General features: G+C 37.5%; 1 protein-coding gene and 1 long non-coding RNA gene across 6 annotated transcripts in view; one reads left to right on the top strand and one right to left on the bottom strand.

The window, feature by feature from the left end:
• Positions 1 to 27,183, bottom strand: part of KNTC1 (kinetochore associated 1) — a 40,233-nt gene that overhangs the window by 12,855 nt on the left and 195 nt on the right. The window contains exons 2-44 of one of the 5 annotated variants that reach the window (XM_065851251.2): positions 26,805 to 26,942; positions 26,597 to 26,717; positions 26,081 to 26,196; positions 24,530 to 24,602; positions 23,970 to 24,047; positions 23,425 to 23,459; positions 23,127 to 23,237; positions 22,139 to 22,232; positions 21,522 to 21,574; positions 21,136 to 21,248; positions 20,040 to 20,094; positions 19,379 to 19,477; positions 18,385 to 18,428; positions 18,208 to 18,273; positions 18,044 to 18,119; positions 17,329 to 17,454; positions 17,146 to 17,235; positions 15,837 to 15,902; positions 15,294 to 15,355; positions 14,767 to 14,878; positions 13,904 to 14,047; positions 13,635 to 13,691; positions 13,451 to 13,552; positions 12,471 to 12,587; positions 12,127 to 12,270; positions 11,739 to 11,837; positions 11,227 to 11,330; positions 10,962 to 11,067; positions 10,163 to 10,297; positions 9,081 to 9,200; positions 8,283 to 8,352; positions 8,143 to 8,210; positions 6,838 to 7,130; positions 6,000 to 6,172; positions 5,709 to 5,806; positions 4,621 to 4,762; positions 3,651 to 3,707; positions 3,029 to 3,192; positions 2,403 to 2,507; positions 1,440 to 1,568; positions 1,049 to 1,165; positions 529 to 638; positions 57 to 267 (exon numbers count right to left, since the gene is read on the bottom strand). In XM_065851251.2, coding sequence (XP_065707323.1) covers positions 57 to 267; positions 529 to 638; positions 1,049 to 1,165; positions 1,440 to 1,568; positions 2,403 to 2,507; positions 3,029 to 3,192; positions 3,651 to 3,707; positions 4,621 to 4,762; positions 5,709 to 5,806; positions 6,000 to 6,172; positions 6,838 to 7,130; positions 8,143 to 8,210; positions 8,283 to 8,352; positions 9,081 to 9,200; positions 10,163 to 10,297; positions 10,962 to 11,067; positions 11,227 to 11,330; positions 11,739 to 11,837; positions 12,127 to 12,270; positions 12,471 to 12,587; positions 13,451 to 13,552; positions 13,635 to 13,691; positions 13,904 to 14,047; positions 14,767 to 14,878; positions 15,294 to 15,355; positions 15,837 to 15,902; positions 17,146 to 17,235; positions 17,329 to 17,454; positions 18,044 to 18,119; positions 18,208 to 18,273; positions 18,385 to 18,428; positions 19,379 to 19,477; positions 20,040 to 20,094; positions 21,136 to 21,248; positions 21,522 to 21,574; positions 22,139 to 22,232; positions 23,127 to 23,237; positions 23,425 to 23,459; positions 23,970 to 24,047; positions 24,530 to 24,602; positions 26,081 to 26,196; positions 26,597 to 26,717; positions 26,805 to 26,936 — 4,587 coding nt within the window. In that variant the 5' untranslated portion in view covers positions 26,937 to 26,942. Of the gene's footprint in view, positions 1 to 56; positions 268 to 528; positions 639 to 1,048; positions 1,166 to 1,439; positions 1,569 to 2,402; positions 2,508 to 3,028; positions 3,193 to 3,650; positions 3,708 to 4,620; positions 4,763 to 5,708; positions 5,807 to 5,999; positions 6,173 to 6,837; positions 7,131 to 8,142; positions 8,211 to 8,282; positions 8,353 to 9,080; positions 9,201 to 10,162; positions 10,298 to 10,961; positions 11,068 to 11,226; positions 11,331 to 11,738; positions 11,838 to 12,126; positions 12,271 to 12,470; positions 12,588 to 13,450; positions 13,553 to 13,634; positions 13,692 to 13,903; positions 14,048 to 14,766; positions 14,879 to 15,293; positions 15,356 to 15,836; positions 15,903 to 17,145; positions 17,236 to 17,328; positions 17,455 to 18,043; positions 18,120 to 18,207; positions 18,274 to 18,384; positions 18,429 to 19,104; positions 19,318 to 19,378; positions 19,478 to 20,039; positions 20,095 to 21,135; positions 21,249 to 21,521; positions 21,575 to 21,830; positions 21,977 to 22,138; positions 22,233 to 23,126; positions 23,238 to 23,424; positions 23,460 to 23,969; positions 24,048 to 24,529; positions 24,603 to 26,080; positions 26,197 to 26,596; positions 26,718 to 26,804; positions 26,943 to 27,183 lie in introns of those variants that run through there. The other 4 variants (XM_065851253.2, XM_071815913.1, XM_071815914.1 and 1 more) reach the window with 4 other exon arrangements.
• LOC139829257 (uncharacterized) lies at positions 12,582 to 26,978 on the top strand. The gene is made up of 3 exons (XR_011741666.1): positions 12,582 to 12,839; positions 17,722 to 17,824; positions 26,559 to 26,978. It is a non-coding gene; the product is annotated as an uncharacterized lncRNA (long non-coding RNA).

Below are 27,183 nucleotides of genomic sequence, written 5' to 3'. Positions count from 1 at the left end.
TTTGTTTTGGTGTGTTGCTTTTTTGTTTTGTCTTGTATTTTTAATAATTTCTTTACCTTGTACAATATTCCACTGAGGCTAGTGACCAGGTCTTTTGTGCTTTTCAGCAGAGGAATTATGTCTAGTGCTCTAGCGAGTAATGTGGAATGAGGTTGCTTCTCGCTGTGTTCTGCAGAGTCATCTTCAACATGATTTGTATTAGCATTCTGGAGAAGAAGCGTTTCGATGCAGAGCTGCAGTGCGGCATCGCTGTCCAGCATGAAAGTACTAGAAAAGAACAGAATATTATTTTCTCTGTGCCCTTTGGTGTTGTCAAGGTGCTTATTTCCCTATTAATAAATTCACCAGAGACCAGTGTGTATTTAAAACAAATCCCAAACACAACAGCCAAACAAGCCCCACAACCAAAACCCCCAAACAATTTGCATATTACATTGATTAGGATCTATTTAAACTAAAAGAGATTTCAGTAAGCATAGGTTTTATTCCAGCAACAACTAAAGACAATTGATTTGCTTCAGTTATTACCTGCAGTAATTCAATATAAGAGCTGTGTCTACTTTTGGATTTTGTACCAGTGTTCTTAAGAGTTCCTTCTTTCTTATGGGTGGTTGTCTAAATACAGTCTCGAAAGAAATCTACAGATAAAGAAACATTTTTAGCTTCATCTCAAAGAAGTCTTCTAGACAATATCAAGACTAATTCCTTATATTGTCAACCTTTTATGTTTTCTTTAGTTTCAATCCAGAGATTTTCAGAGCAGGAAAAAGCAGTGCATTTGCTTACTATGTCCTGTGCCAAATAATACTTGAGCACTTAAAAATTCTTTTTATAGCACCCTCAGTTATTACATTTCTCAGTTTCTGAGGTTTATTTAAGCAGACAAGCAGAATGAAAATTTAAAACTAAACCAAAACCCCAACTTTCCTTACATTTGAATGGGAAATCTGTCTAAAAATCACGATACATCTCAGAATATGCTGACATTTAAATAGTAACTAAAGCCCCACAGTAAATAAATAAAAAAGAAAAAAAACCTCTAACTTACACCAAACGTACTCAGTTGGATACCCCATTCTGCATCAGTAATCAATTCTTGGAATTTTTGTTTTTCTTCTGTTTCACCACAATGGTTAGCGAGCTGTGCTCCAACCAGAGCTACTGCCTATAAGGAGTGAGAAGGGAGGTTAATACAAGTATAATAAATAATCAGAAAATCCGGAATCCTAAGGTCTAAATCCTCAGGGGTACTTAAAACAATTCATAGACGATCACGCAACTGCGTAAAATGAAAACAAACCTCACAGGTGGTAGTATCAGCTATACACTTATTAATGGCAAACTAGTGCATGTCCACATTACATTGCTGATGTCTTTTTTTAAATAAACTGCTTAACATTCTCTGTTTGCTGAAGAAATAAATTGCCTTGTGGATTTACCAAAACTTTTCTGTAATTTTGCCATGTGTTGTTTATGACATCCCACAGCTTATTGAACATGTCTTCCTTGGGCAAGACTGTGCAATATCCCAATGCCAGGTTCTGATCTATGACACGACAATTGAACACCTGTGTTTCAGGGAAAAAAAAAAAGAACAAGTTATAAACTTTCGGAATTAATATTTCAATAGGTTTCTTTGTATAAAGTATAACACATGAAAAGTGCTCTGTAATTTGGAAGTGTATTTGGCATTTAAGTTAGAGGGGGAGAAAAAGATTAAAAATGCATTTCAGGTTTTAGAACTTAAAATCTAAATATGCTGAAGCCAAGCTAAAAGTCACTTCCCTTAGTCTAAACTGCCTTAGAAAATGACATATGGCAGGTTTTGCAGATGCCTTTTTTAAAAAACTCTCGTCAACTAGAAATCTACAAATCTAAAATGAAACCAGGACTGAAAGTGAGACAGAGAAAACCTACAGGTCATAAAGGCCATTTTTACAGATACTTCAGATAGGCTGCTGGACCATCTTGTCTAGACTGTGCTTTTGCCAGGAAAGGTTGGACCAGATGATCCTGTGGTCCCTTCCGACCTGGTATGATGTGATTCTGTGATAATAATTTAGGAGTCCTTAAAGAATCCCACAAAGATGAAGCTCCCAGCAGAGCAGCTGGGGCTGCAGAGGCTGATGTTCTCAGGCCATCCAGCCCGCCCTTGCCCTGTTCTGGTATCAAGACATGAGGCTGTGGAACCCAGTCCCTTCCCACCACTAAAATACTGTCAATACTTCCCTTCCCCTTCTCTGTGGTTTTCCAAGGTCTGTGATTTTTGAAGGTGTGTGAGTTTCATGGTGTTTGGCCACAGAACAATTTCAGAATATGCTTTTGCAATAGGAAGGGCAGCGCTTTTTGTGACAGAGCAGAGGAAAGGGGCTCAACTCTTAGCCTTTTCAGGGCATTCTTACCTTGTGTAGTAAGGTTAGGATAATGGTCATAATTCCTGAAGTACACTTTGGTTTCAGAGCAGTGAGAAAGCTTTTGGTTTCAGCTAGCATATGGTCATCATGTAGCTAGTACAAAAAAAGAGAGCACACGGCTAAAAATAAATTCTAAGCCTTCAACTTCTCTTGCTATTTATAGCATAATAGGAGGTACTACAGTAATTGTATTTTCAGATTTAATGAAGGTCTTATAAAAATCTCTTCTCCATAGAAAAAGGATCTTTGTTTCCAAGTGCTTTTGAACTGACTACTTGCAACTTTTCCCATCCTAACCAATGAGAAAACAATGTGAAAGAACGTAATCAACCATTGTTAGCATTCATTTTATTCCTGAGCTCTCTGCAAAGACCAGAAGTCTAGGCCGGAACCTACTTTGCAAAGAGAAACAGAAGACCTTGAAAAATAGGGAAGAAATTACCAGCTCCTTTCACAAAATGACTTGACATCTGATCAAGCGGTAGCGATTTTTATAAGGTCGTGGCAATAGCCTCTCTCATACGTATCAAATTCTTATGGAACTACTATATAGTTGTTAATAGCATATTTGTAAGACTTATTCTCAGCAAAATTCAGCAGTGTCCTTGCCATACCTTTTCACTCAGGGACAAATCCATGCTGTTTGATATCCCGTGCTGAAGACAGGATCCAAATGAACAGACGATTACTCGCAAAGCTAACTCGCACTGACTGCACTCTATGAGGTTCTGTAGCACCGCACAGATGGGAGTTCGAGCTGGCAGTAGAAGGCTCTGTCCTGTAATATATTTCAAAACCAAATCCAGAAAATAATTAGTATCTTCATATTAAGCATATTATTCATGGAATTAATATCGGTGCAGTTTCTCTTCTTCTTCATTAAATTTATGACACAAGATCAGTGTTAGCTTCCTTTGAAACCTTAAATTTTCAGGGCTTTTAATTTAATACAGACTAATTAATATGGTCATCCTCTTGGAAAGGTTCTAATGGATCCTAGCACGCAGTGGCAGAATTTCTGTGCTGAAGTACAGGCTTTGACAACATGCCCAAAATCACAGGGCTGAATTGTAGCAATCACCATCCAAACTGCTGTCTTCTGTGCTATTCCCCTACAACATGGCTTGAAGTGGAACACCCAGACATCTATTTAAAAAGCTATGGTTTAATTTAAACTTCACGTTTTCTAGTGGTCTGGTTTATACTTTAAGCATGGTGAGTCTGCCATCACAATACCTTTAATAAATGCACAGTTTGCCAGGCTTGTGGAGTCCAAAGGATACAGCTTGTTCTCTGAAAGACAGACAAACACATCAGCAGTGTGCCAGGATCTCAGCAACACTAGGAAGCCTGGAAGTACCTTAAAAACATGATACTTCAGGGACGGTACATAAAATAAAGACACATCACCTCTAAGAGCCAGGACTGCTGTATTTTACCATGCCTAATCAGAAGTTATTTTACAGGAGGGAATATCTTTTCAAGCACATAAAGTAATACAAGCCAATTGTTTGCAGTAACTACTTTGTGTACAAATGCCTTTGTCTTGATAAGACAGTCAACATAAACAGTTAATCTGTGAAGGTAATAAATCTATTCAAATAACTCGGAATATCCTTTATAGGTAGATTTTGCACTGTGCAACAGTATTTGCAGTTATATGCTTCTTAATACACCAATGAGAAAGCATTTACTACAAATATTAAAAATAAATAATGTAAAATATTCAGCACTTTTTTTAGAGACCTGAAAGTGTCTTTTTCAGCACTTAAAATGTTGTAGAGTTCTGTTCATAATACTTGAAATATTCAAAAAGTTGTGTGTATCTACAATGGTGTATAGTACAAGGACAATCCTTTTAGAATAAGCTGAAATTCATATTGCTAAAATCCCATCTCCATCCATGGCTACTAGAAGATGTCTAGAGAAGATCATAAGAACATGGCAAGTTTATAGTAACACTTCTCCAGAGCATTCTCCGTGTCTTCAGGTATTTGACATTCAGACTCCTCCTGAACCAGAACAAAAACCAAAGTCATCTTTACATTCTACATCCTCCCCAATGGAAATTTCTTCCATGAGTTTGTCTAATCAAGATTTGAGGTTGTAATTTCCACACAAGTGCTGAATTATTTCTATTCCTAGATAAAAATCAGTATGAAATACAGATTGTATATTGACTCAACATTGAGGAAAGCAACTTTACCACATAGAGGCAGAAGAGAAGAAATAGTTTCATATGCAACTGGAAGAGCTGTCTGTGGATCAAGAACCACCCCATCTTCATTAAAGAAGTCATCGTAAGTCCACTCTTCATAAGGATCTTTATCTCTTCCAAAAGATGTTGTCTAAATAAGAACATTGTCAAAAGTACACAAAATAAAAAGAACAGCTAAGTCAATTGACAAACTGAACTCTGCAAGGGGTTCCAGGTTTCAAATACAGGAACAGAACACAACCTCCTATTTGAAAATGGATTCTACTATACTACTTTTTGTTAAATGGCCAGTAGCACTAAACAGGTTTCCTACTAGGAGTGGTCACATTTCTCCTAAATGTTGCAGTTATTTAGTTGTACAGTCAAAATGCATTCTTAATTAATTTAATCGAGGCTTTCATAAACACTCTTGACCAAATACCATAAGCAAATATTTCAAATGGATCATTTTTAGAAAAATAACATTTTGTGCATAAATATGCTTGCCCAGCCACTTTGATCTATTTCATTCCATAGTACACTCTATTCCCTTGTCCAAATCACTGATGAATATATTGAATAATACAGGCCCCAGTACTGACCCCTGAGGCACTGCACTAGATCCAGGCCTCAACTGGACTCCACCCCATTGACCACGACTCTCTGGCTTCTTTCCTCCAGCCAGTTCGCAGTCCACCTCACCACCCGGTCATCCAGACCGCACTCCCTCAGTTTAGCTGTAAGGATGCTGTGGGAGACTGTGTCAAATGCCGTACTCAAGTCAAGGTAGACCACTTAATAATTTCAGGCATGTTAGCCAGATCTATTATACTGAAACGTAAGTGGAGAATGATGCTTGTGCCAGAGCTGCACCGTTTTTAGTACTCAAATCAGTTTACTCTTTATGCTGATGTACAGAAATATTCAGAGACATTTTTATCTGTAGAGCTGTATGGGGTGGTGGTGGTTGTTTTTTAAAAAAGCTGATGAAATATTGCTAGGAAAATGGGAGGAAGAAACTGTATCTACAGTGAACACTATTCAGTCAATCAAGATGTATGTTAAAAAAAAAATATATCTAAGTTAGCAGAAAATACCTTTGCTGTAAATCCATAGTTTTCTACTTGGCACTGTGTGTAAATTTCCTTGGCAGCCAAAGTATATTTACATAGTTCCAGAGAATCTAATAATACATCTGTAAAAATATTAAGATCATTAGCATACTATGAATGGACGGTTCATATGTCGTATTATAAGGAAACAATTTTTTGCAGCGCCTATTTTTACAGAGGCATATATAGGAATTCACTTTGTTTTCCTGTTTATTAAATACTATTTGAAAAGTTGGATTCCCAGCATGAAAACAAATAAGTGATAATAGTAATTACCTGGGCTACATATGGTAGCTGCTTGGCAAGCCAGTTCATAGATCACTGCTGGAAGGTTCATGTCATTAGGAGTGATCATTGGAACATCAGTTCCCAACATATGACAAAGCCTTTGACATGCCGAAAACAGCAGCTTCCCTGTTTCTTCATTACAGTGATTTTCATAGAAGTACCTATTAAAAAAAAGGGGTTAAAAATAAAAAAACCTAGTCCTTAGGGCTTTCACTTAAGGCCACATTCTGTTCTAATTATTTAATTGTCTTTTACTTATTTCATCTATATGAGTCACTGCATCTGAAACTTCTGTGACTGAAGTGAAAGAATACAATGGAGCCTACCTTAAAGATAAATACTGAAGCACACAGAATATGGCAATAATTAGAAATATATCTAGCATTTTCATCTCATCTCTTTTGGGGGGATTTGGTAGTAAGTTTAAATTATCTGACAACCTGAGCATGAGGCAGAGATCAGCTGGAAACCATGACATGGTATGTACAGTCAGTGCACAACAGTGTAAGTTGAGAAGCTCTCAAAATGGTTATTTAATATTGTGCCCTACTTATTTCTCACTATAAAACTGTAGGAATTCTTTTTAGTTAGTAATCATGTGATGGCAGAACCAATGGCAATCTTCAGAGACTATGACTTAACTCTCCACTCAATATTGTATACAAGGACCATAAGCATATTGCTGAGACACTCGTTTTTATAAAAAAAAAAACTAAAACAAAATACACTTTCCTTTGCTCTACATCTACTTAATTCTGCAAAGTATCAGAAATAGTACAGAGAAGCCCATTAAAAGTTATAATCCTGAAAACCTCTGCAGCTTTACCTGCATATTTTTACAGCATCTTCAACTTTTCCAGCATCTAGTGCTCTCAAGGCCAGTTTTTCTCCCAGTTCTTGCTCTGACCTTTGTAGGAGCAAAGCCAGTTTGTACAACCTTGACTCTGTAGAGCGGGTCTTGGTTTTACCATCTTCTGAATTACAGTTCGTTGTTTGTTCTTTTCTAGACTTTGACAGAGATCTGACCATTTCATAAGCTTTTATGTGCATTTCAAGAAGCCTGGACATCAGTGAAGGGTTCCTAAATTCTTCGACTGAAAGAAAGATTTCAAAATCTTCCTGCAACAACAACAACAAAAGATTATGTATTAGTATTCATGTAACTTAATTTTTTTTAATGTTTTTATTTCTTGCTTCATTCTGAGGAATACTTCCAGTACAGAGTTGACTTTACTAGTTTCTACCAATTACTGATTTATGTCATAGATTAGAGAATTTTGCTAGGCAGTAGCTAAGCAAAACAAAAAAACCTGAAGGATACTGCATGCTTAAATGCATTAAATAGAATCACAGAATCACAGAATGTTAGGAATTGGAAGGGACCTCGAAAGATCATCCAGTCCAATCCCCCTGCCGGAGAAGGAACACTCATCTGAGGTGTTCTGATCGTCCAGACCGCACTCCCTCAGTTTAGCTGTAAGGATGCTGAGGGAGACTGTGTCAAATGCCTTACTCAAGTCAGGATAGATCTCGTCCACCGCTCTGCCATCATCCATCCATCCATCTTGTTATGTCCTCATAAAAGTCAATGAGGTTGGTCATGCATGACTTCCCCTTGGTGAAGCCATGTTGACTGCCCCTAATGACCCTCTTATCCCTGATATGCCTTGAGATGGCACCAAGGAGAAGTCATTCCATCTGTTTCCCAGGGATGGAGGTGAGGCTGACCGGTCTAGAGTTACCCAGGTCCTCCTTCTTGCCCTTTTTGAAGACTGGAGTGACATTTGCTTTCCTCCAGTCCTCCGGCACCTCTCCTGTTTAAGTTTACAAACCATGCTAGATCCTTAATATAATATTACAGTACTCAACTATGAAATCTTTGAAGTGTTAGCAATTAAGACTTTTGGGAGAGTATCTACTTTTTTCATTCATATGGACAACTGAGTAATGGGGAACCTTCCAAGGTGCTATTTAAATTGCTAGATTACCCTCAGAATCTCTTTGAAGTCAATAATAAAAACAACCTTTGCATATAAGTTGTAAATAGAATTATTTTTTAATATCATCCATGTTATAAGAACAATTGGAATAACTACAGTAAATCAAAAGCAGTTTGAAACTATAAAGATACCTGCAGGGTTGCGAGTGTTTCAAACATTTTCAGGTTTGCTTCACATTCATCTTTCTTCAGAGGATTATCTGTTGGAGGAGAAAAACAATTACTTCCTAACTCCATTTACAAGCAAAAGATAAGATTAAGCTGTAGCTCACCTTTTTGAATGCTGAACAAGAACTTAAGGATTTCCACGAGCGTCTTAGTCATAAACATTTGTGGTTTTTGCTGCAGGAAAGGAAGAGGTTAATGTTTTGTTTGGTCAAAAAGTTGCGAGTAACAGAGACCCTCAGGTTTCTGCTCTACGAAAATACTACACAGTGCTCTACAAAAGCCTCATGCAACAATTATCAAGTCTAAGATACAACCAGTTGAAAAGCAAGGGAGCAGAAAGTTATTAGTTTGTATGCCTCCTGTATAGAAATATCATATATTTTACAGCTGTAAAATACATGCATTCCACAGTATGTTAGCTCTCGCAGGGGTTTTGAAAATATCCGCCCTTCTCTCTTTTTCCTTCCTTCCCTTGCTCAGCATGAAGTGTACTGTCAACTATGAAGCTTCAACCCACTCTGGTGCCTGGCAAAGCCACACCTACAGTTTTTAACCTAATGTTTTCCAAGCAACTAAAGAAAGAATAGGAAACTACATAGGACTAGAGGCATAATAATGCAGCAGGATTTATAAATGATTAATTTAATTCAGACAGACATGCCACTGTGTGGAGAGGCCTTTAAAAATAACTCAAAATAATTACATAGCACACAGAATCAGAATAAACTGAAGCTAGAAGGACTTCAAGATGTTACATAGTTCAAAACAGGACCAGTTCATCATCCCTTTTTGCTGGAAGACAGTTTTTACATTTGCATCCCTCATATTTTTTAACCATCTGAGTAAGAATAGTATTTAGAATAGTCTGTGCACACACTTTACTGTGTGAAATGACTTGGTACCTCTTCAGAATTATCTGCTTTATTCTGTAATACCAGTGTTCCCCATGCAGCCAATCTCTCTGCAACTTTCTCAGCTTCGGCAAGAGTCAGAGATTTTAACAGAGTCAGACATTCCGCTCCCTGAAGAAAAAAAAATGAAAGGAAAACCAGAAATAATTTCAAAAGGGGGGTGGGGGGAGGCATTTCCTTTGGAAAAGCTTCGTTATGTGTACTTTCTTGCTTTGATACAATGATGGCCAATTGGGTAAAATTAACCTTCTGCTGATGAACTTCAAATCTCTTTACAAAATACATTTACTATGACATGACTTCCTGAAACTCCCTGAATAGTTTTTTACTAAATCTATTAGGCTTTCAGTAAAATCCATGTGCTTGCTCGCTAAGAATTATAATAGGCAAATTAAAACCCAGGTTTGCTCATTGGCAATTATGCAGTACTTTTAAAACAGTAGGATTATCGAGAATACCATGTGCTAATAAGGTAGATCAAATGTTAATATGAGAAACACAATTTTGCAGGGGAGTTAATTTGATTTCTTTAATCAAAAAGCTTTTCTGCAGGTCAAAGAGATCCCAATAACAACACAGGGAAAACACGGGGTATAAAGGTCATCTCACCTACTATAATGTAGCAAGCAAAGTTAAATATTTCTAGTTAGGACATCAGCTAAAGGGGCAGGTTTATACTCATGTGGGGCACCATTGCATTAGAAGAAAGCATTTCCCAGAAGAATCTTTGTTGTTGTTGCTGTTGACAACAAGAAAGCAACGTGTCCAAAACCAACTCTAGCAAAAACAGTATGTGAAAATATGTAGAGACTTCAATTCCAAACTTGTATATTGCAAGTCATAATTTTCACCCTTTCTTGCCGGGAATGAAGGATGGCTCATGATGTTTAAAACTCTGACAAAGGTGTAATTTTCAGTGTTAAGTATAGGCAGTTATGTGCATAATTAATAGAACCTTAAGGAAAAAAATTATATGTAAACTGTATATAAGATTTCTGTAAGTAGGCCCCTGTTTGAAAATAGGCCTTAGTGTCTTTAAATTCTAAGATCAACTGACATGAAGTATTTTATACCTTCTCTTTGTCAATCAGGTCTATCATCCTCAGAACATAGACTTTCACAGCGGGCAATGTGTATGCTGCTGCAATCTTCAAAGCATCCTCCAAAGAAGCAGGGGTATCTTGTTGCAGAATGTATTTCACTAGCCTCTGTAAGAAGAAAACAGATACACACTTGAGTTTGTTGATGTACAGGACAACAATGGAAGTCATATATACACACTACTTCTGCATTGCAGTTGTACAGCTCGTACCAAGGAGGTTACCCAGGAGTTTAAAACTTCTGTCTAGAGAAAACCTGAGTAAAGCACGAGTGGGAGAGAACTGGGCTTGGGGAAGAGAATTATCCTGGGAACTCTCAAAATTCAGGGAACTCATCTGGCTCCACAGGATAGCAAGGAACTTCTCCAGAAATACACATTTTCTCACTCATAAAAGGAGATGCAAAAAATTAAAAATAAATAATTAAAAAAAGAAATCACCAAGTATCGCTCACTGTGACCTTAGGATCTGAAGTCTAGAGAGCATCTATCCTTCTATTTTTTAGTTTCTTCTTTTCTTTCCCACCCCCCATACAGAGAGCACTATATTATCAGTGCTGTGCTATTTAGGTTGGGCTAAGTTAATCTGCTAATTCTCAAAAAAAGAGTGGGCTTTCAGGCAAAAAAAATGTCCCAACAGGACATGAAAAATGGATATTGATGACAAGTGGGAGCTACCAGTTGCTAAGATTTTTTGAAGTCTTGCTTCTTTATGTGCAGGTAAGTGTAGGGATTTTTGTTTAATAGAAAGAAGAGCAATGCTGATCACTTACCATTATCGTCTGTTTGTCCTTTAAAAGATTAGTATCTCTTATACTATAGGCTCGCAAAAGCTTCTTCATCTCCATCAGTTGGTAACTTTCATGTAGTAACTTTACTCTACGGACAAATGAGACTATTATTAATTTATTTGCTACCTACAGGTATGTGATTTAATCATCCTATTATGTCAGATACACAGTATTTCCCACCCCTAAACCAGAATTCTAATTGAAACTACACACAGAACTGAGGTGCAGACTGTGAACTTTGCCTTACTTGACATGATTCATTTCCAAATGCTGTTTTACCAGCTGCTCCATTGCTGCGCTCCATGGTACCACAGCAGCGTGCACTATCTGGACAACTGCATCAAATTTCAACTATAAAAGGAACATAAACTCACTTTAAAAAATAAGCTACAAGGTAATCTCTTGATGTGTTGTTCACTTTATTTCGTGATCCAATCTTGACTTGCATAAGGGGCATTCATTATGGTAATATGATGCGTCAAGTTAGATCAGAAAATGCTTATAGTAATTTATGACACTGTGAAGCTTGAGTTTCATACATATTAAAGTTGGTGAATTTTCCACGTGATGACATCAAAACTACAATTGAATTCTCAAGCAAAGAACATCACATGGAAGAAGATTACTAGGATGGCATGCTATTTGATCTCATACCCCTCATGTAAAAATGCACACGTATGTTTATGTAAAAAACTATGTGTTTCATTCTGAACTGACGTATTAGAGCCACTTGATGCCTATTTTGTAAAATATACTTACATCTGTATCAGAGATACAGCCAATGACAGCAATTGCCTTTGCCTCCCATGCAGTTTCAAACACTGAAGCAGACCGTGTACGACAACGTTCTAGCAAATCCTGTATGTTTTGATATAAATTATTAGGATATTTGAATTCAGAAAACATAGGAATATCTTACGACATAAAAAATAAAAGTTCTTTGGACATTAAGGGGCAGATTTGGCTATCTTCCCTTGTATCCGTTAATGCCTTATTACAGAAACAGTAACTATAAATAAATTGATAGGAGTAAGCTAATCTGAAAGCTTGCCCTAAAATTCAAGTGCAGATAAGAATGGTCATCAGATTCATTTTCTGCTTACTCATGTTTAAATAGTTTTCTTGAAAAGAAAGAAAATATATATACCTTTATATACTGTAGAAGTAATTCATCCTTTTGTAGATGATGCTCACACAGGTAGGGTTTTATAAACTTCTCCAAAATGGAAGGGACAAGCTCTGGTGCCCAAATTTTATCAAACATGCGAAACACAATAGTAGTTGCATTTTCCTGGGTGGCAAGTAGAGCAATGACATGTTAGAACACGATCCTTTATATTTCTAATGAATAATTCAACACCCAGTGTCATTGAAATGAATTGAATGATTTTAAGAACTAGCATCCTTCTGCAAGATTTTTCTACAAGATTTTTCTCATTCTCGGAACAATCCACTACCCAAAAGCACTTTTCAAAGTGCCTGCAGAATTACCTTTTCAACATCATAGAGTGCCAGCCTGCAGTTGTATTTCCTGTACAGATTTATCAGTTCTTGTAAATCATTTACCAGCTTCTTTAACCTACGTACTTCTTCGCAGTCACTACATCTCTGAAACAGTGTTTAGAAGTGAAACATTAGAAGACTTACTACAATCTTCAAGACCATTAAGTGCTTTAATAAACAAGAAGAAAAATTATTCTCCACATTGCTGGTGTAAGACAAGAGGAGTTGACTTACAATGCAGTGAGGAAGTAAGATATTAGGAAAAGATTCTCCCTAAACATAAAGACAGCGATGCACTAGAAGAGCCTGCACAGGGAAGAGGGGTGAGCACTTCACTCACTGAAGTCTACAGGACAGGTAAGACAAATGGCTGGGAACGAGGTACCTACAGCTGGTGTTTTCTTTGGAGTAGGAACCCTATTTTTAATGTGATTTTCTAAGAAACCTCACAATTTTTCGTGCCTTGCAGTCTTAAAGATGTTATGAATATGCACGCTGAACTGTTACATTCATATGGCATATAACAAAGGCAAATCAAGTACAGGTTGAATGTGGGACTTAGAGTAAATGTGTCTTCTTTCCAATATGCACTTTGAACGTGGGATTTGGCAGTTTACGACAGCAGGTCTGACTAACATAGAATGTCAGTGTTTCCAATTTTTAAAATGCACAGCTGGTTAGCTTTAAGTTTTATCTTTCGCCACTTTCATACTACCACTTTTATAGCTGCCAGTATAACTAGGATATATAACATGTATAATTTACTTGTGCTTGCACAAATTCAGTGTTTGTAACCTTACAGCAAACTGATTTTTAATACCTGGAACTCAGTTCCTTCCTTTCATGGAATTGAGTCAATTTTCACCGAAAACATTAGTGACCTTGTTATCATCCATTCCAACTCTAGCACAGGGCCTATGTTCTGAAGTCTCTTAGTAGTAAATCCTTATATTTGCTACATTTCTTACCAAAGGAGTCCAATGGTCAAAAGCTGCCAGTCCCATTTCACCTTGATTTTTACTTGTAAAAAAAACCTCTGCCATTTGGAGTCCATTTTCTGGCCAATTTGCCTGTCCGAAAGAACTGATATTAGCAAACTGTACTAGACGTATAGAAATATAAGACATGCAAAGTTTCTGCCATATGACTTACCTTATCAGTTAATTCAAGATTTCGAGCACCTTGTTCCAGCCATTTTGCTAACATTTTCTGAAAAAAATACCATTATAAGTAGAGTTATGCTATCTATAAGAACAAAATTTGCCATTAGAAATCACGTGAAATATAAACTGTAGGGGAAAAAGTCATTTAAAAGATAGATGAATGAGGTCCTGACATTCAAAAATTAAAGTCTGTAGGTCTGTCTATAAAACTACCTTAGCCTGAGAAAAATGATATTTTGCATTTATTAAGACACCTACCTGTCCCTTTGGTACAACTCTTCTTGAGAAAGGGATCACAACATTTTTAAGCCATAAACACAGTTGCTTCAGAGGAACAGTGAAGTGAATGGCATTCAGCAAGTTCTCCAGCATTTTCTCATCAAAGCTGCTCTCAAAATCTGCCTAAAATACCAAAACAATTACAGAAATATGAAGTATATGTTTACTTGGTACTTTGTAAAGCTGTTTCACTAATAGGAAGAAGCAATGTAGTTCACAAATATAAAGATAAAATCTCAGTAATCATAGATAGGAATTTAAAAGAACAGTCCTGTTCAGAAAAATCTAGAGCTTGGTCTTCTTGAAAAAGAGCTAATTCAAGCAATTTCTTTGTAAATTACAGTGGCAGGATCATGTCCTATCACTTTAGGGCTTACTCTATAGTCCTGCCTTATTAAGAAAAGAACAGGCGTGGACCTGAAGTCCTGAACTAAAGAGTATAATAGCCCATAGCCACTATTATGAACATGTCACTCACAGTAAGAAATCTGTGGTTCTTCTTAAACGATTTTAAGGTACCCAGAAAATGTCCACTTAAAAATTCTGAGAGCTGTGCTTGCAAAAAAGTGAATGGAAGATTATAACCACCATAGAATAGATCAAAGAATCATCAGCTTTCAGACCTAGAAGTATGTGGTCTGACATCAGAAATACCACTTATTTTTAAATCAATAAGTTCAGCCTTCTAAGGACCTATATGATATTAGATGAGATTCTGCCATAGATCTTTGCTTCTTTTCTTCTTTTGCTTCTGCATCAGTCTGATTCTGTTAAATAGGATGGTAAATTTAAAAGATTTAACATTCTCCAGAAATACCAAAGAAATGTCTATGCCATCTCACCTGATGCCTAAGCCAGAGGTACTGTGCACAAGATAAATTTCCTTCTTCTAGCTCGAAAAGGATAGTCTTGAAAATGTCTTTGTTGTTCAAGAATTCTGTCCAAGCAATACCACTAGAAGTGAGAGGAGGAAAGGAAACTGTTATCGATACATGTCAACATTAAAGGAGTTCAGGAGAGAACCTCAAAGCTCTTCTAGGTAGTACTATATGCTCTAATAGACAACAGCAGTGTCAGATTGTGCGTGCACAGAATCACATCCCCTCCTCTATGTGTTAAAAACCAAAAATCTATACAAGATAGTGCACGTGGGACAGATAATGTATGTTTTCAACATATAGGATGACTGAACCTCTCTGCATCCTCCCTTTGCCACAGTAAAGGATAGGAAACTGCAGGAAGACAGGGAAGGGTTTAAAGATTAATGACTGCAAATGTAAAGAAAAATAAAAAAGTTAGTTTCAATGGCACATACTTAACCATTACAATTAAATTTACTTTAAATTTTAACAAAGAAACAGAAGCAAACCTGAATTTCTCTAGTCCAAAAGCTCCATAAAAAGTTGTGAGCCTTGCCTGAGCTCTCAATACCTGAATGCAGACAAGAGATTTAAGGTCAATATCTAGCTTACCAGTTATATTATACGGCTAGAATAATCATCACAAAGTTGAAAAATGGAGGAAAAGAAAGAATTTTCAATAATTCCATTTAATTACATATGTAAGTTTGTTTAATAAAGCATTAATGCAAAAATTCAATAGTGTAAACACTACACTGAATTGCCTTGAAGACAGGTGAGGCCTGTTCAGGACTAAATAAGAAACAAAATTAAATACCTAAGAGCACTTAAGAAAGCTTCTCCCTTCAATTTCTAGAGCATCTGAAAATGAATCTTCTATGACTGAAAGAATCACTTATTTCAGAAGCTTATAATTTCTATGGTTCTCTTTCATACTCTAAAATATATTCTTGTTTAGACTTTTCAAAAGTTCAACAGTAATACAGCTTTTAAAACTCTACATCGTAATTGTTTATTATATGGTACTGTAGGGCCCAGAAGTTTGTCCTCACCTCAGTTATGGAGACCGGAGCTCCATCAGATGACTGAGCAATGGTTTTATCATCTTTCTTCATGATCTGAAACAAATCACAGAATCACAGAATGTTAGAGATTGGAAGGGACCTTGAAAGATCATCCAGTCCAATCTCCCTGCCAGACCAGGAACACCCAGATGAGGTTACACAGGAAGGCATTCAGCTGGGTTTTGAATGTCTCCAGAGAAGGAGACTCCCCACCCAACTCTCCAGCCTGTCCAGGTCTCTGGATGGCAGCACAGCTTCCAGTGTTAGCCACTCCTCCCAGCTTGGTGTCATCAGCAAACTTGCTGATAGTACACTCTGTTCTCTTGTCCAAATCACTGATGAATATATTGAATAATATAGGCCCCAGTACTGACCCCTGAGGCACTGCACTAGATCCAGGCCTCAACTGGACTCTGCCCCATTGACCACGACTCTCTGGCTTCTTCCCTTCAGCCAGTTCGCAGTCCACCTCACTACCCGGTCATCCAGACCGCACTCCCTCAGTTTAGCTGTAAGGATGCTGTGGGAGACTGTGTCAAACGCCTTACTCAAGTCAAGGTAGATCATGTCCACCGCTCTGCCATCATCCATCCATCCATCTTGTTATGTCCTCATAAAAGTCAATGAGGTTGGTCAAGCATGACTTCCCCTTGGTGAAGCCATGTTGAGTGCCCCTAATGACCCTCTTATCCCTGATATGCCTTGAGATGGCACCAAGGAGAAGTCGTTCCATCAGTTTCCCAGGGATAGAAATACATGAAATGGATTGGCTGACAACTCACTACATGTAGAACAAGCCAGATAGTACTACAGATTTAATAAAGAAGCAAGCAAAAACTTAGTAACTCTGTAAACTGAACTCCTTATTTTGCAATGTTAGACCCAGACTGGATTTCTACATATGTGCAGGATCAGACAGATAATACGTATCTCTCTGATTCTGTTTGATAAGGCAGGAAAGGTGAAAATAATGAAAACAAAAAAGGTGGTATATTTTGAGATTTTAGTGCTGAAATTAATATTTAAAAGGTATTTTAAAATAAGACTACTGCTCAAAACTAAAACCAGCTTTCTGATGTGAAAATAAAACCGTAGACTTTTTTGTCTGTAAGCAATAGTAAGAACAAGGTTGGAACAAGTCTTGCTGCTGCTTCCTGTTTGATAACATACAATTTATAATGCATTTACATTTTGAATCACTGTAACTGGTTTGAAGTTGTCCTCCCTCTCAAGTTGGACAGAGGCATGGAATAGGAATGGATGGGTATAAGCAATTTAAAGAAATAACCTCGCTTACTTTGGCTTTAGCGTAGTTCAACATTTCTTGAGCAGTTTCATAGAGCGGCCATGGAGCATTTATGCAGTAATCCACAACAAATTGGCTATCCTGTTTGCATAAGGACACAACTGACATTAATTCCAAGCTCATTTATAATTTCAGTTACTTTGTAAGAGAAAGAGGGTAGAAATCAAACCATACCTGAATTTTTTGTAAATTTTCTTTGGCTTCATTCACAAGATCCAGCCAGACTTCATGACCATAACTCCCAACAGAAGCTGAAGCAAGTTTCTCTAAAATAGTGTTTGCTTTCACTTTGTATACAAGCTGTTTAAAGAGAAGAAACACAGTTTTCAGTTTGACACAATGAAGTCGTAAGCAGTTTTCACCTGAAAACTCCAGTTTCCTTCACAATGTTTTTCAGATGAAGTGTGTCCATGTACATTGAATGATTTCATTACAGGAACGAATCACCAATTAGTCCCTGACAAGTTTTATGTCACCAGCTAAGCCTGTGTTTTTATTAAAACACAAGTTAATTAAGCCAGACTATGTGTCAATAAATGCATGTGAAAATTCTTTTAATTTTTTTAGAGCAACACTTTTTCCTGCTACTTAAAGGGATAAATGTGCCTTCTCCTGAACCAGCAGTGCTTATCTTGATCAGATGTACCTCAGCACCACTTCTCATTGCAAGGTTGGTTACTTATTGTAAAGGAAAAACATAGTTTACCATGTAGTCATCTAGTTTTGAATCAGCATTCAAGAACAGCGAGTTGCTTTGTGAGGTAACGTTCCACTACATTTGTAATACTTTTTAAACATTTTTTGTTGGGTTATACGGCAAGAAACTTACTCGTAAGTTCAGTTATACAAATTAATCTCCAAATGTATTTATCAAGAACGAACAGCTTACCTCAACATCTAGTCCAAACTGAATAGCAAAATTCTCTGCTTCAGTGAATTTGTGTTTGTGAAGTAAGCGACTTAGTCTAGGGGTGAAATACAGTAAAGCATACTGCTTTAATATGTGTCAAACCACAGATTTAAAAAAAGAAGGTATTTAATCAAAACTAGTACCTGTTTTCTGGCAAGGCTTCAGTCAAACTTCTCATCACAACGATAGAAACTGGGCCTTCAGAGGGTCTAAGGATGAGAGCGAACTATGTGAGCTTATCAGCTGTGAAACAACTATATGTAGAAGTAATCTGCCATTTTTATAATAATGATCTGGTAAGAAACAAAACATTATCTTACATCTGATGTTTTTCATGAATTCCTTCCAAGAAGTATATTGTATCCTGTAATGTGCAATAACAGAAATCATTAGGTGGCAAGGGAAATTAGTCATAAGAAAGCACAACTGTAATACATTAAGTGTTCCTTAACCTAAAAACAAATGACTACTTTTCTCTCAGATAAGTTAGGGTTTTTTTGAATGCTTATCATGGTATCTCCTGGATAGTTTGCACCATCTAAAATTTCTGAGGGCCTTAACTGGACACTTCGGACTGAAACCGCTCTGCTACCCCAGTCCAGTGAGCATCAGTGCACCCTCCACACGAGTGAATCAGCTTCTCAAAATTACACACTTTGATTGTGTCCAAGCCATAAGCAGGTCACACTCTGTTCATCTTCACATCTTTTAGAATCTGATCTCTCTGCTACATTCCACAGAGGCAATATATGCCTTGGCATTTCCCACCTTGACCTTATCACCTCAGATCAAAGAAAAGGGACATAATAGGCATTATTTTCTCCACTATGGAGCTGCATATATAGTCTTTTCTGCCAAGTGCTTCATACAAGGCAAGCAGTTTCAACAGCTTTGTGTTTTATTGCTTATCAGATCCAGAGCTTACTACATTTACTGTCACGACTACAATGACGAGCTGCTGCTTAGGCTTCTGACTTGGTGTCTTCTCACACACGAACTCCACCAGTCTTTACAATGTTCCTAATTCATAAAGTTCTCACCATCTTTTTTGACCTTCTTGTGTTAAAGTCTTTATAAGGACCATTAAACATTGCAATAGACCTGGGCCTAGAATTAAACTGTTCCATTTGCTGGATACTGTATCTTTTTCTCCATCCTTTGGGGACATCATTTAATCCGTCCTTGTATAGTTCCTGCACAGTTTCAAGCACAAATTCATTGTAATCTAACAATCATAACACAGTACTCTCTTTAATAATTATACCTATTAAGACAACTATATTTATTCAAACAACAAAAATGATCTAAACATACTGTGCCAATCCCACTTTGAACAAGTGAAGAAACAACAGATACTTCCAAAGAATAGAGTGGTTGCATAGTGGACAATGCAAAAACCATTAGACTTCTCATCTATTAAAAAAAAGGGAAAACAGAAGTCAGAATATTTCTTTCCTCATTCATTGGTGACAGAGTTATGCTTGCAGAATAACTTCTGGATTTTTGTGGAATTAGATAGAAGACACGGTTTTTAGAAGTTTTTATCAAAAAGCAGATCTCTACAATTTGAGAAAGTTTAACGAAGTTTTAGACGTTGGCTGTATATATAGGCCAATTATATATAATTAGATAAGTTTCATTTTTAAAACTGTATCGTGTTCATCCTGGCATGCTATTTCAGCTACCTCCACTGACTACATGGAGTAGATACTGCTCTAAAAAACTCTGTGAATGCATATAAGACAATAGCATATTTTGTTACTCTCCTCTATCTGCCTACCACTAAAAAAAAAAAGCCCCTCACTCACTGTATCTTCAAATATAGATAGTGACATTTCAGTTTTGACTTTGAGCTCCTAAGAATTCAGTTTCCTCCTAATTTTGAGCCATTTTCTTTTCTTCTCCCCCTCCCCTCTTTTTCCCATGAGTGACAGCATAACAATTGAGGAACAGAACCCTGATAAAGAGCTTATACCTGTCTGCTATCCGGTATCGTCATGACTATCAGTTTAGCGTTGGCAAGCCCTTGCCTAGAGAACAAGAAAAAAGAAAACAAAATATTATATAAATCTTACATTAAAAGCATGAAATATTCTTGCTTCTGAGTTTTAGAAAATTTAGTTTTCCATGGAAAGTGGTACATTTTAGAAACTCCACAGTGCACCCAAAAATAACAGTGTTTCAGCATGTGGAGGACATGCATTTATTTCTCAGAATCACAGAATGTTAGGGATTGGAAGGGACCTCGAAAGATCATCCAGTCCAATTCCCCTGCCAGAGCAGTTTTCCAGGGATGGAGGTGAGCCTGACCAGTCTAGAGTTACCCGGGTCCTCCTTCTTGCCCTTTTTGAAGACTGCAGTGACATTTGCTTTCCTCCAGTCCTCAGGCACCTCTCCTGTTTCCCAAGACTTGGAAAAGATGGTGGAGAGCGGTCCAGCAATGACCTCAGCCAGCTCCCTCAGCACCCGCGGGTGCATCCCATCCGGACCCATGGATTTATGGATGTCCAGATTGCCTAACTGCTCCCTAAACTGCGCCCTAAAACTGCTCCTTCTGGCATTTTTAAGCTTTTCAAATTGATCTGATTCTTATGTTTTTAACCTGTCACAGAGCAACAGAAAGACCCAAAAGTCTTCTAGTCTTCATTGCTGTTAATTCCTTTTGTATTTTAACAATACACACACACAGAGATTTTGGCTTCTCTATCTGCAGAATGAAGATCTTACTATTTATCTCTCCAAAAGACAAACAAGCTTTTTCTATAACATCAGACTTGTAAGCAATATTACACACCACATTTTAGACGAGCACTTCCTAAATGATACAGGTTACATGCAAGATCCCTTAGCAGTAAACAACAGATAAACCAAGAGAAAGCAGAAAGCACCAAGGTTTTCTTTTCCACAACACAGAGCTAATGGTACCTGCAGTCTAATTATTTTGTCCTAGTGACTAGAAAGATTTCAACAAGATTTCTAAGAATTCACTACCACAGAAAATCAAGTGTTTGTGGCATGTTTCCTGTAATGATAAAGAACTTTGCAGTTTTCAGAACTGGTGCTTTACTTACCGTATGACTGGAGAAGACTCTGACTCTGTACTTAGAAGAAATTCTTCAATATATATTAAAGGCCAATTCCAAACAAGAGTAAGAGAATAAACATCCCACATGCTTAAGATATTCTAGATATTAAAAAAGAAAATTATCAGGGATTTCATATTTTCTTCATAAAATAATTTTGTTGTCTTTTTTTGAGTAGAATATTAACACATTCCATAGCTTACATAACAACTAGGAGTAGAGTTAAAAAAAACACAGTAAGATCAAGATCCCCTGTAAATATAACCATCTTTATTTTATAGAAACATATTTTAAAGCTACGTCTGTAAAAAATATTTTATAAGTTGGTTCAAGAATGCTGTAAAATGAAGATTAAACCAAATCATTATACTCACCTCTGTGTCTAAAACAAACAGTAGATTGTCCAGAATTTGAAATTTTGCTGCATCTAAAAAATATCCATAGTCAAATACATAGTTCAAATACATAGAAATGTATTTGAAGAAAAAACATGTCCTCAGGCACCTCTCCCGTTTCCCCAGACTTAGCAAAGATGATGGAGAGTGGCCCAGCAATGACCTCAGCCAGCTCCCTCAGCACCCACGGGTGCATCCCATCTGGACCCATGGATTTATGGATGTCCAGATATGGATGCTCCCTAACCCAGTCCTCATCAACCCAGGCAAACTCCCCCATTGTCCTGCCTTCCTCTGGGTCCTCAGCGGTACGGGGTTCCTCAGGACAGGCTCGGGCAGAGTAGACAGACAAAGAAGGCATTCAGTAACTCTGCCTTCTAGTTTTATCTGCCACGTATTGGAAAAAGCTCTTCCTGTTGTCCTTGACCCCTCTTGCCATGTTTAATTCTGAGGAGGCCTTAGCTTTCCGAGTTGCCTCCCTACACCCTCCGACAACAGCCTTATATTCTCCCCAAGTGGCCAGCCCCTCCTGCCATGATCTATAAATGATCTATGAATTCTATGCTTGTCTATAAAAAGTAAAGAAAACTCTTTACCTTTGATCAGACTTGAATCAGCAAAACTTCGAACAGACACCAGGTTATTGGTAGTGTCTACCTCCCACGTGGAGAGTACATAATCACCTTTACCCTGTCAGTAAAGGCAAAGTAAAATGCAGTTATACATTAGAAATTAGGCCATTGACAGGTCTGCTTCTTCAATCAATCCTTTAACTTATAAACACACTTGGAATGCTGCAAAACTAATTTAAACTTTATTACTGGGTGATGTTGATGTTCAGAAAAAAATATATTTATCTGTTATTTATTTAAATTTTTTCCTTTCTCCTTTAAAGAGTGGCCTTTACTATAGTAACTGTTATAGTCAGCATCCCCAAACATTTTTGACTCTTCTGAAAACATCCTCTTTCCATTCTCATAGAACATAAAACCTGAAAGAAATGTACACTGAACCTGCTGCGAAAAACTGCATTGAATTCAACAGGCTTCAGTGAATGGACTCAGAAAATTTGTTTTTAATCCAAAATAACATTTCAAAATATGTCTGTATTTTTATTTTTTCATTAGTTCCTGCACTTAATTCAAGCTTAAGAGTTTTGTTCAATTAGGACCTTAATTGTTACTTGGGCAAGCCGATGTTGAATGTGAACCTGACTGGAAAGTTCTTGCCAGCTTTGGCTTTGTCTCTGAGCTCGAGGTTGAGACTATAATTAGACCAGGCTGTGCAGGCTAGGAACTACAGTGATTTACTAAGGTCATGCAACCAGGCTGAAAATATTTTTCCCCGATCCATCAGAACAGAGCAAGTTCTGAAATTACAACAGTGATTTCCTCACAAGAAAAACCATGGACAGGTTGCAGAACTGATAACCTTTAAATATACAGTGAGGGAAATGAAAGACAAGTCTTAGTGCAGAAAGCTCACTGTCTTATTTTTCAACCAGCTAGAGAAAAAGTTTTGCTGCAGCTCAAAAAATGTCACTGATCCCATAACGATTGTTATGAACATATTCTTAGTACTTACCCCAACTATCAAATGGATTTTGTTGGCTGAGTTACTTATCGCAAAATTCTGACAGCCAAGGCTGTGATACTCTTCTGTGGAAATGAAAACTGTCTTTATCTGTCCTTGTAGCTTGTGGGGCAGAAGATGAAGGGAAAGGAAACAAAAGGGGGAGTCAGTGGGTAAAACCTTGAACTGCTCACTTCTCCATGTACAGAAAAAGTAAGAATCATAATTATGAGTTGTAATAATAAACTGGTAAGTAGTGAATGAAATGTACACTTAAGACATATGTTACAAGCTAGCAGGTATTTCTTACTTTCTTTGCTGTTATCATATCCATCTTGTCGATTGCTGCATAAAAAAAAAAAAAAGGTGTTAAATAAATGTTTAAAAAATGGAAAAAGCCACTAAATGTTATATAAGATAGTTTAGTCCTAACGGAACTATGCTGAAAAACACTTCAGCCAGGATCTTTGACAGGGTCTGTTTCTATCAAGCCACAGTATTGAGTTACAAAAAATTAACTAATAACTACACTTATACAGTATTAAAAGTTTAAGTTATTCCCAATATTCTTCAGCACAATCAAGACTGATTATAGCCTAAAATCCCATTTCCATAGTATTTGGTACTCTCTCTAAAGTGACTCAGAGAAACATAAACTAAAGGAATTATGAAAAGAGTACAAAAATAATTGTATTACAGAAGTAGTCGTATATCAGTTTCCCTTTAAAAACAAAGATTACACAGAAAATCCCAACTCGGTATCTTATTCCCATTAGGAAGATGCACGGAAAAGCTTTTTCAATACAGCTCTTTCTGTTCAAATGGAAACTCCAAGTGGTTTGTAGATCCTCTTACCCTCCTGCATTTTAGCAAGTGGGAGACACGTAATGCAGAAGAATCCATTTCTTGTGAGAGTGAACACATGATAAACACCTAAAAAAATCCAATACAAATATTTCAAACTGAAGTATTCAATAACCGCAAAGAGACTACTTGTTCCTGGGTAGGACAGTGAAATAATTGGGAAAAAAAATCTGACCAATAAATTAGGCTATTTTTACTCAAAAATTTTGTCACTTTCGATGAAGAGCAGAGTAAGTCTGTACATCTTAAGAGTTTTGTTTGAAATTATAATAATTGTATGCATCCATAAGACTGCAAATTCTGTTTTCATGGCAAAACTACATTTAAAAAACTACGTGTTGTTCTATAAGATCCCAGTCTTGTTCTGTTCCAGTATCTTTAAAGGAAACTATTAAGTAAAGTGCATTTAATGTGTACGATGCAAATAAAGTTGTATTATTTATTTTGTTTTATGTATTACGTATTTTGTAGTGTCTTTCTCCGAGAAATATTAAAGGAGAATAAAATCCCAAAAATTGAGACAAGGGGGAAAAGAAAAATCAAATTCCTACCTGCATTTGCGTTATCTTTTTCAATAAATAGATTTAAGTAAGTCTTTTCACTTGAAGATTTTTCAGCCAAAATCTAAAATAGGATCAACATAAAGACTATTAGAATATTGTTCTGTATTTTATTGGAAAAATATTTTGCATATTGATCATCAGTTCAAACTTTAAACTTTTTTCTGTCATGAAGAACTGGTTCTTGTTTAAACATGTCATCCCATTGCGGTGGATGTGATCTACCTTGACTTGAGTACGGCATTTGACACAGTCTCCCACAGCATCCTTACAGCTAAACTGAGGGAGTGCGGTCTGGATGACCGGGTAGTGAGGTGGACTGCGAACTGGCTGAAGGGAAGAAGCCAGAGAGTCGTCGTCAATGGGGTGGAGTCCAGTTGGAGGCCTGTATCTAGTGGAGTGCCTCAGGAGTCAGGACTGGGGCCTATATTATTCAATATATTCATCAATGATTTGGATGAGGGAATAGAGTGCACTATCAGCAAGTTTGCTGATGACACCAAGCTGGGAGGAGTGGCTGACACGCCAGAGGCTGTGCTGCCATCCAGAGACCTGGACAGGCTGGAGAGTTGGGCAGGGAAAAATTTAATGAAATGTAACAAAGGCAAGTGTAGAGTCCTGCATCTGTGTAGGAACAACCCCAGGTTCCAGTATAAGTTGGGGAATGACCTATTGGAGAGCAGTGTAGGGGAAAAGGACCTGGTGGACAGCAGGATGAACATGAGCCAGCACTGGGCCCTTGTGGCCAGGAAAGCCAATGGCATCCTGGGATGGATTACAAGGGGGGTGGTTAGTAGGTCGAGAGAGGTTCTCCTCCCCCTCTACTCTGCCCTGGTGAGACTACAGCTGGAATATTGTGTCCAGTTCTGGGCCCCTCAGTTCCAGAAGGACAGGGAACTGCTGGAGAGAGTCCAGCGCAGGGCAACAAAGATGACAAAGGGAGTGGAGCATCTCCCATGTGAGGAAAGGCTGAGGGAGCTGGGGCTCTTTAGGTTGGAGAAGAGGAGGCTGAGGGGTGACTTCATTAATGTTTACAGATATATAAAGGGTGAGTGTCAGGAGGATGGAGCCAGGCTCTTCTTGGTGACAACCAATGGTAGGACAAGGGGTAAAGGGTTCAAACTGGAACACAAGAGGTTCCACTTAAATTTGAGAAGAAACTTTTTCTCAGTAAGGGTGACAGAACACTGGACCAGGCTGCCCAGGGAGGTTGTGGAGTCTCCTCCTCTGCAGACATTCAAACCCGCCTGGATGCCTTCCTGTGTAACCTCAGCTGGGTGTTCCTGCTCTGGCGGGGGCATTGGACTGGATGATCGTTTGAGGTCCCTTCCTATCCCTAACATTCTGTTTTTCTGTGATATTGTGCTGATTTGTTACTTATGGGAACAAAAGTGTCCCTTTAATCTGTTTGTTTAAACTACAAGATGTGTTCACAAAACAAGAATGTTTATAATTTGATATTTGAAAGAAAGGAAAAAACAGCTCAAGACATTCTAAGAACAAAAGGTTTTCAGCAAAATTAGAGCAGAAAAATTACTGTACCTTGGTTAGCAAGGTTTGTTTAGATGGTATGTGAATAAGATGGAAATTGCCACTTCTCTCACCCACCACAAGAAATTGGTTTTCTTGACATGTACCAACTACATCCACATCAGAATCTGAAAAGTTCCATGGCAAAATGTCAAACATTAAGATTTATTTTTTAATAGACATTCATATTTGAAACACAGGAATTGAAAAATACAGTGTCCTTGATTTCTTCAAAATTATTTATTTTGATTAAACTATGTACAGGAAAGGGCATACCGGGAGTGGTTTTGGTATCCATTATTCCCATTTCAGTGAAAAGTTAGTAAGTCTTCTAATTTAATTGTACAGATTACTTAGTTAATAGTATACAGAATCAGCAATCGTTATTACTTAGGTATTTATTATAATGCTTTATTTTACAGGCTAGTTAGAGATGCGAGATACTTGCTAGTTTCCTATATAAACCTTACATAGTTATGTTATGGGTCAGTTTTAACTTCCAGTGGAATTCCAAAGGAATGAACTTACCAAGCTGAAAGTACATCTGGAGGAGCTGCCCAGTGCTGTCCAGAAGTGTCACGGATCTGTCAACAGCAATGATACTGCCATCCCTTGAGCTGCATGCATACAGCTGCGGGTTAACAGAGACCTAAGAAGAAAAAGGATCTTGAATATAATATGACAAAGCTCTGGTAATAATTAAGAAAAATAAAAATGCAGTTCTGATGAACGCTACTTTTTCTGAAGATTTGATCTGAAGGAGCATATTCACTTGGTACAACGCAGTTCCACATTCGTGTCCTAAACCTACGGGGAGCTGCACAGTCCCTGTGTCATCATTTGCCAGAAGTTCAATTTCATTCCACATGTTTACCTGCAATAAAGGAACATGCTGTAAAGGTTTTAAAAAGATATATGACCACACACTATTTTGTTATTCTATTGTGATTCTGCGCCCAGGAGGTAGAGTAGTACAATAAGCCTCCTAAAGGTAAATTACATGTCTAAAAAAGACAAAGTTAAGTCACAAGAGCAATGTGACTCCCAGCTGATGTCCCCGGCGGGCCCGACCGAACGCAGGACAGGTTTTGCGCCCGAGGCTGAGGCAAATCCCG

This window comes from Patagioenas fasciata, chromosome 17, assembly GCF_037038585.1.
Source record: "Patagioenas fasciata isolate bPatFas1 chromosome 17, bPatFas1.hap1, whole genome shotgun sequence".
Taxonomy (NCBI): domain Eukaryota; kingdom Metazoa; phylum Chordata; class Aves; order Columbiformes; family Columbidae; genus Patagioenas; species Patagioenas fasciata.
Note: the sequence above shows the minus strand (reverse complement) of the source record. Positions and strands in the feature narration are given on the sequence as shown.